This window comes from Salminus brasiliensis, chromosome 14 (assembly GCF_030463535.1).
Source record: "Salminus brasiliensis chromosome 14, fSalBra1.hap2, whole genome shotgun sequence".
NCBI lineage: Eukaryota > Metazoa > Chordata > Actinopteri > Characiformes > Bryconidae > Salminus > Salminus brasiliensis.
This window is the reverse complement of record NC_132891.1, coordinates 34,583,468-34,592,568: the sequence shown is the minus strand read 5'-3', so window position 1 is coordinate 34,592,568 and position 9,101 is coordinate 34,583,468. Positions and strand designations below refer to the sequence as shown.

General features: G+C 43.2%; 1 protein-coding gene across 1 annotated transcript; it reads left to right on the top strand.

The window, feature by feature from the left end:
* Positions 1 to 454: 454 nt before the first annotated feature.
* e2f1 (E2F transcription factor 1) lies at positions 455 to 8,858 on the top strand. Its single transcript, XM_072696897.1, has 7 exons — positions 455 to 1,219; positions 3,990 to 4,089; positions 4,222 to 4,423; positions 4,816 to 4,968; positions 5,818 to 5,932; positions 6,155 to 6,368; positions 6,536 to 8,858. The coding sequence occupies exons 1-7, from the start codon at positions 971 to 973 to the stop codon at positions 6,790 to 6,792; spliced, it is 1,290 nt and encodes a 429-aa protein (XP_072552998.1). The 5' UTR covers positions 455 to 970; the 3' UTR covers positions 6,793 to 8,858.
* The last annotated feature ends 243 nt before the right edge of the window (positions 8,859 to 9,101 follow it).

Here is a 9,101-nt window from a genome sequence, read left to right as displayed (position 1 = left end):
AAGGTCTAAAAGTGAGCTTATTTGTACACATCGAGCTCAGACAGGCTGCCTGTTGCTGTAAATGGGGGTAACGTTCATATTACTTGCATATCCATGCATTATTTCCACATTGGAGCTGTTATTATATTATATTAGTGGTTTTACAGCTTGCTATTATTAGCTGGTGTGTTTACTGCTAGCTGCAGGAGCCAGTACACAGGATTACCAGTATTACTAGTCTTGCAACTGTCATTATTAGTAGTATTAGTTGAGTAGTTTCAGCTGCTAGCTGCTAATTACACGTTTTATTGCACTTTTTAGCTTATTGGCTATAATTTAGTAACTTGCATATTCATATTACCCACCTTTTCCTCTTTCCCAGCCCTGTATGAAGGGAGCAGAGCTGCAGCTGCTGGCCTCCCAGCCGCCTGTTCAGCCCAGCCTAACCAAAACAAAGGGCTGCTAGCACTGCCGCCACTGACAGCTGCGGTCCCCAGCGCTGTTCCCTTAACTTTACAAAGTCTTTAAAAGCCTAAATGCTCTTTTCTCACGTTTATATTCACCTTAAGCAACTTTTTCTCCTCTGCTTTTGTTAAAACTTTATATTCCTGGCCCTGAAAGCTGGCTGACCTTGACCCAGTTGGTTAGCTGGCGTCGCTTGTTTAGTTAGCTGGCTGATCTAAATGAATGAAAGCCTCCAGTATCCGCATTAAAGTCAGTATTATATTCAGCTAATGTATAAAATAACATATAAATAACTGCTAATATAGATATCTGACTTCTAGACTATCTAGAACCTGTAAACATGGTTCCTCCAGCAGGGCGGTGTGGATTTGCACAGCATTTCAGGACAGGCTCCTGCTCTGTTGTACTGACTGCCTGAATCCGAGGGTCTTTACAGAGACACACACTCACACACACTCACACACACTCACACACACACACTCACACTCACACACACACACACACACTCTCACACACACGGCCCAACATGTCAGAGACGTTCATTTCGGGCCACACGTCCGAGGACCTCCTGGTGGACTTCGAGTCGCTGCTGAACAGCGGGAGTATCGACCTGAACGCCGAGCACCAGATTGTGATCATCTCCACCCCCAGCAGTGTGGACCTCCACCCGGCTGCAGTCCACCCCGCGGGCGGGGACATCCTGCTATTCGCCACTCCGCAGACCACCACCGCCCCCCTGCAGGAGACACGGAGACCCACGCTGGGACGACCACCGGTACTGCAGTTAATCGATAATTAATCGATCTGCATGATTATCAATATTATTTTTGATATTATTACTGTTATTGCTAGTAGAACTGTGACTACCAGTGCTATAACTACTAGTACTATTATTACTAGTACTATAACTACTAGTACTATTATTACTAGTACTATTATTACTAGTACTATTATTACTAGTACTATTATTACTAGTGCTACAGCGGCTATAACCGATATAATACTGCTAGTACTACTGCTTGTAGGGCTGTTAATATTAGTACTGCAGCTAGTAATGTTATTACTAGCACTTCTACTGCTAATTGATCTGTAATTACTAGTACTACACCTGCTGTCATTACTAGTACTATAATAGCTACTAGTCTATCACTAGTACTAAAACTAGAGCTGTACTTATTAGTACTACACCTACTACCATTACTAGTACTATAATAGCTACTAGTCTATCACTAGTACTGAAACTAGAGCTGTACTTATTAGTACTACACCTACTACCATTACTAGTACTATAATAGCTACTAGTCTATCACTAGTACTGAAACTAGAGCTGTAATTACTAGTACTATAACTGCTGTCATCACTAGTACTATAATAGCTACTAGTCTATCACTAGTACTGAAACTAGAGCTGTACTTATTAGTACTACACCTACTACCATTACTAGTACTATAATAGCTACTAGTCTATCACTAGTACTGAAACTAGAGCTGTAATTACTAGTACTATAACTGCTGTCATCACTAGTACTATAATAGCTACTAGTCTATCACTAGTACTGAAACTAGAGCTGTACTTATTAGTACTACACCTACTACCATTACTAGTACCACAATAGCTACTAGTCTATTACTAGTACATCTGATACTAGAACTGTAATTACTAGTACTATAACTGCTGTCAACACTAGTACTAGAATAGCTACTAGTCTATCACTAGTGCTGAAACTAGAGCTGTACTTATTAGTACTACACCTACTACCATTACTAGTACCACAATAGCTACTAGTCTATCACTAGTACTGAAACTAGAGCTGTACTTATTAGTACTACACCTACTACCATTACTAGTACCACAATAGCTACTAGTCTATTACTAGTACGTCTGATACTAGAACTGTAATTACTAGTACTATAACTGCTGTCATCACTAGTACTATAATAGCTACTAGTCTATCACTAGTACTGATACTAGAGCTGTACTTATTAATACTACACATATTGCCATTACTTGTACTACAATAGCTACTAGTCTGTTACCAGTCACTAGTACTACAACTGATGCAACTAGTTCTGCACTGCTGCCATCACTAGTACTACAATAGCTACTATTCTATTACTAGAACTTCTGATACTAAAGCTGTAATTACTAGAACTATAACTGGTACAACTACTACTACACCTGCTGCCATCACTAGTACTACAATATCTACTAGTCTATGACTAGTACTGATACTAGAGCTGTTCTTATTAGTACTACACCTACTACCATTACTAGTACTACAATAGCTACTAGTGTATTTTTAGTACTTCTTGTACTAAAAATAGCTGTAATTACTAGTACTAATATACTGGTATAAATTACATTAGTAATATAACTACGTCTGGTGCCATTACTAGTACAACAGCTAGTAATGTTTTTACTACCAATTCGACTGCTAATGGATCTGTAAAACATCTGCTACAACTAGTACTACACCTGCTGTTATTACTAGTACTACAATAGCTACAAGTCTATTACTAGTGCTTCTGATACTAGAGCTGCACATACTAGTAAAATATATGTACTGCAACTGATATAATTAGTACTACAGCCACTACTGCCATCATTACTAGTACTACCGCTTGTACCTAGTGCTAGTACAACAACAACTAGTAATGTAGTTAGTTATTACTAGAATTACAACTAATATTACTGCAGTTATACCTATTATTATGACTAATGCAAGTACTAGTACTAATACTGGTGCTGTTATTAATACTACTAATAATACTAATAGTACTTCTGCTGCTAATAGAGTTGTTGTTACTGCTTTCATTACTAGTAAAACAATAGCTACTAGTCTATTACGTAGTTCTGATATTAGAGCTGTAATTACTAGTACTACTATACTGCTATAAATGATATTAGTAGTACTATAAGTACCAGTACTGTCATTGTTAGTACTTCTAGAGCTGATAGTACTAGTATTACAACTACTTCTGGTGTTATACTAGTACTACAGCTAGTAATGTTATTATTTTGAGTACTTCTACTGCTAAAAAGATCTGTTATTACTTTAACTACAACTGCTACAACTAGTACTGCACCTCCTGCCATTACTAGTTCTACAGTAGCTAATAGTCTATTACTAGTACTTCTAATACTAGACTAAAACTGCTACAACTAGTACTGCAGTTACTAATAACAGGACTGTTATTTCTAGAATTACAGCTTATACTAATACTAATGCTGTTACTAGTGCTACAAGTGTTATTATGACCTGTGATTATTGTGTTAATATGGCTCCCTAACTACTAGTACTGAAATTAGCATTTGCCTAGGAATACTAGTACTGCTGTTATTACTAGTACTGCTTTTAGTAGTGCTACTGTTATTTCTAGTACTACAGCAGTCATTAGCACTGATATTAGCATTGTTTATACAACTTAATCCTATGAAGCCATAATACTTCATATTTCATAGGATCATAAAGTAGTTTTTGACCAGTACGTTTAAAGTATTTATTTATTTATTTATTTATTTATTGCCTTCGCTTCCTTCAACAGGTGAAGAGAAAGTTGGATTTGGACAGTGATCACCAGTACCTGAGCAGTAGTGGACCGCCATCACAAATCCCAGCCCCCCCAGCTACACCCGCTCCCCGAGGTAAGCACACCATCCCGCCACAGAGCATCAGCCTTGAACGTCAGTCTTCGCGACCCTCAGACCTAAACGTCTGCTACTTCTCCTTCTCTGCGTCTCACATTTTCTGCTCCCTCCTCCCTGAACCGTCCACAGAGAAGTCCCGCTATGACACATCGCTGAACCTCACCACCAAGCGCTTTCTGGACCTGCTGGCCAAGTCTGCTGACGGGGTGGTGGACCTGAACTGGGCCTCGCAGGTGCTGGACGTCCAGAAGCGTCGCATCTACGACATCACCAATGTGCTGGAGGGCATCCACCTCATCTCCAAGAAGTCGAAGAACCACATCCAGTGGCTGTGAGTAACGTCCACCAGCGCTCTGCTGGCCTCCTCCTGTGGTGGATGCGGTGAACCCTGGTGGAAATAAATATGGACATACAGCACCAGTCAAAAGTTTGGACAAAGTTGTCAAAGTTGGATGAATGTGTGCTAATAACGTTTGATCCTGACGTTTTTAAGATGTTGGGGGCTGTCGTGGCTGGTGGGTTTTAAGTAGAACTTTAAGTTGTAGGACTGTTGCAGTGTGTGTGTGTGTGTGTGTGTGTGTGAGGGTGAACATACCTATGAAACCATGAGGCTACAGTATGTTAATGAACACTAACACACACACATTAACTCATATAATAATAACAAGAGTTTCAATGCTTTCCCCTGAATTTCTAAAGCTACCTTGTGCTTGTGTTGTTTAGGGGGAATCGCATTGACGGAGCGTCAGTGGCGCGACATCAGGAGCTGCAGAGGGAGGTGTCTGGCCTGTCTGAAGCTGAAGATAAGCTGGATGAACTCATCAACAAGTGCAATCTGCAGCTTAGACTGCTCACAGAGGACTCCAGCAACAAGAAATATCCTTTCTAGCTGCTTTCACTCTTACAAACAACGCTGCTAGCGATGCTACAGAGAAATATATGTATGAGAAATCCCTTAAAGGTTTAAAGAACCCACTGTGAAGGTTCTCTACCAGCTTAAAGATTCTTCATACTCACAGCTCCTTTACGAAAATGGTTCTTCCTCTATGGCATCACTCAAAGAACCCTTAGAGGACCTTTATTTCGAAAGCCCCTGGGAACACATTCTGATATACTGAAGTTTTCGTATAATGCCAAACTGAGTGTCGAGTGTCTGAGAACCGTCTGGGCGTGGCTTTAATATTCTAATGAGCGCGCGTGACTGACAGCCCTCTATCACTGGTGAATAAAGGTTGTTTACGTGACCATGGCAACGCACACACAGCCCTGAGACGTTGCATTTTTCATTTGTTTACTCTGAACAGATCTTTAAGCTATACTGAGGTTCTGATACATAGACACAAGCTCAAGCCTTGACTGGGGGAGTGGCTGCCCCGCCTGGCCCTCGTCCCTCCTGTCCAGTCTAGTAGCCTTTCTGCATCTCTGTCTCTCGGCTTTGGCGGCCGGCTACGTGGCGCTGTGCCTGTAGGGCTAGGTATGAGTGGGCAGTGGAGCTCCCTAGCTATAGTGTTGCGTGGGGACCTCCCGTCCTTTCTAGGGACAGATGGGACGTCCCGCCTCAGCACTGTAGGAGGTGAGGGATGACTGAGCATGCAGGGCAGCCGCTCCCCCAGTCACGGTGGAGCTATGTTAGCCTTGTGATTGGTCAGGGGTGTGCAGGAGAGAGCAATCCTGGTGAAATTAGACCTCAGAAAGTCTGTGGCGTTGTCTTTAACTCGAAGCTACGCTGGGCTATGTGAGGTGTCAGGATCTGCGGAATACAGTGGACCCTCCGGATCAAATCGTCATGGTGATCAGAGCCCCTCCCGAGACTCAGATGTCCATCACGGAGCCCAGTCAGGTATTCAGAAACTCGTTGGTACATTGTAAGTGTGTGTAACGTAACCACCAATGACGGTTGTATAGCCTAGTGGGTAACACCACCACCTTTCCCTTGGCAGACTAGGGTTCAATTCCCTGGCCAGGCAAGCCCACCACTCTACCAATAACAAGGCAAGACTTAGGCAAGACTCCTAACTCCAAGTACCATAAATGTAAATGTCAATCATTCTTGGTTCCTCAGGGCTATCAGATCTCTCTGAAGAGCGCCAACGGCCCCATCGACGTCTTCCTGTGTCCTGAGGACAGTTCTGGGGTTTGCAGTCCTGTAACAGATTGTAGTCCAGCCAAATCGTCCAGTCACAGTCCTCCCCAAATGGCCTCAACCACACAGGAAGCGGCCTCGACTCCATCGACTCTTCCGAGCACCTCGCCTCTTCCTCTGGAAAGCGAGACAGGTCAGTGGTTAAGATCACGACACCCCCGGGTTCCTATCCTAGTGGTATTGGTATTGGACGTTGGATTTGTCCAGCTCTGTCTCCGGCTCAAAGCTACGAAGGACTTACTCTGGTTCTATCACACACGCACTAACTCCTCGACCCCATGTTTTCTCACCCTCCCTCAGAGTCGTTCCTGGATCCGTTCTCTAGCATTTGCGAGATGCCTGATTTCGATCTCCCAGCCCTGGGCTCGTCGGACTTCCTGCTGGAGCGGGCCTCTTTGGCCGGTGCGGTCGGGGACAGCTTCGGCCTGCCCATAGACAGCTTCATCAGCTTATCTCCTCCCCACAGCCAGGACTACCACTTCGGGCTGGAGGATCACGAGGGCATTAGCGAACTGTTCGACTGCGACTTCAGCGACCTCGGCCCACTGGAATTCTGAGAGCAAGAGAGAGCAGATGGTGCAGATGGTGCAGATGAAATTGGGGGGGCGGGGTTATATTGTGCTTTAGCTCTCTTGTTCTCTTTACTTTAGCACCTGCATCCTTGCTGGAACATCAGGAACATCAGGCACTCAATACTATACAAATGGGGCTGCACCATATGGACCGAATTCCGTATTGAGATATAAAGCTAAGGGACATTTATATAGTTAATAAATGTTAACTAGTTAATTAGTGGTGAAAAATTAGCCTGACCGCCATGATTTGGGTCACATGAAAGCCTGGATTCATCAAAACCCCCAGAGAAACCTTCTGCAACCTGGAACTGGCCAAGATGTTGTTGGTCACTTTGGTGGCTTAGAGGTCCCTGGTGGGTCACTATCGCAAAGGCCATCATCGCAATAATGACGTGCCGAGCGATCCATCATGCAGCCCTGCAATGCCTCATATTTCTCAGTTTCTGGCTCACGTACCTTCAGCACTTGCTACTTCATCATGTTTAAAAAAGGGCTACAGCAGCACGCTGTTTATACAGATTTTACCAGCACTTGGGCCATCCTGAAGCTCCGCCTCCTTATGCTTTGGATGGCTGTTTAATTTATTTATAATAACTATAAAGTTATTTCTCTCTTCTTCTTTTTTTCATTTGATGGTTTGAATTTTGATGCGGATGTAAAGAGGGTTTTTTTGCTATGTCGTGTCTTGTTTAGAGGTTTGAACCGTAACTGACGAGGTTTTGCACTCAGGAGAATAGACCAGTCGTTTGTTCAGGAATTCAGGAAGGTTGTTTATTTTCTCGTTTATTTTGCGTTTGTGTATTTACAGCATGTCTGTGGGGTGCAGAGACGGTGGCGTTGGTTCGGGTACGTGGATAATCGCCTGTCGCTGGGATTTGTAGTTCTTTTTTCAGAGGTATTTGTTAGAGTCATTTACACAAAAAAACAACTACAAGTTCCAGGTTATGGTTAAGACATGGTCAGATTGTGGTCTTTTTACATGGTCAAAGGGGAACTCCGTCAGTTTTTCAGCATAATTAAGGTTAAGGTGTGAAAAATGCTCAAATGTCAGAATCGGTCACAGCGGTGGGGAATGGAACCAGGCGTCTGAAAAGTTTGAAGCCTCTAAAAGCTCCAACACTGAGGAAGTTATTACATGAGTCGGTTGGGAATGCACTGCATCATGTCTGAGACATCGTTTCACGACAGTTTAGAGATTAGATTTTGGCTAAAAACATATTTATATTGATATTTTTAATCAGATTGCAGTGGAAGGGAACATGCAGGGCGTAGTAAGGCAAAATAGTCCCCTAAGAAAAAAATTTATATTCTTTTCATATCTTGAATATCTTCCATATTTCCAAAACACAAAAGATTCACGTAGGTTCACTCGTAGGTTTGGATGGTTAATAAAGTGGCTTAATGTTGTCATGGTGGCTTAATGAGGCCTGATTCCATTCGCCACCACTGTAAAGAAATCCTTTATTATGTTAAGTTATGAGGTTTCTCAACAGGGATTCGTCTCTCACACCAAACCCACTCTGAATGAATGTTTACATTTGAATGATTTAATTTAGGAGACATTTTGAAAAGTTGGTGGAGTTCCCCTTTAAAGTATCAGTTATCATTGAGGGAACAAGTGGTTGTTTTTTCTTTCTCTTCATCATCAGACATCTTCAATCTCCCAGACCAAAAATCTCCTGCCTTCTAATCTTCACTTATTATCAGCTTGTTGGTTCTGGGTTGTGAGTTTCATTTGTTTGTTTGTTTGTTTTTTTGTTTGTTTTCGACCGAGTCGAGTTCAAAGTTCGCGGTCTACTAATATATTGCACCGGCCCAGCTGTCTAAGCGTTGGCCTTGCCATCAAGAGGAAGTAAGTTTGACGCCCTCTTGATGCCATAGTCGTCCATCCCCAGGAGTCCCAGAGAAGATAATTGGCCTGGCTAGTGGTGGGTAGGATGGGCCTTCCTCTCCTCATCACTTAGCACAATGCTAGCCTCCACAAGACTCTTGAGTGGCCCAGCTGTCTAAGCGCTAACCTTGTTATCGGGAGGTAGCAGGTTCGATGCTGTAGTCGTCTGTGCCCGGGAGTCCCAGAGAGCATAATTGGCCTTGCTTGCTTTCTCTCTCTGGGTGGGCAGTGGACGTTTCAGCTAACACCAGGCTCCCAAAGGGTTGCAGCTGTCTAAGCACTAACCTCTTCATCGGGAGGTAGCAGGGTCGATGCCCCCTTGATGCCCTAGTCAGCCATGCCTGGGAGTTCCAGAGATAATAAATAAAAGCGGACGTCCCAGCTAACACCAGGCTCCCGA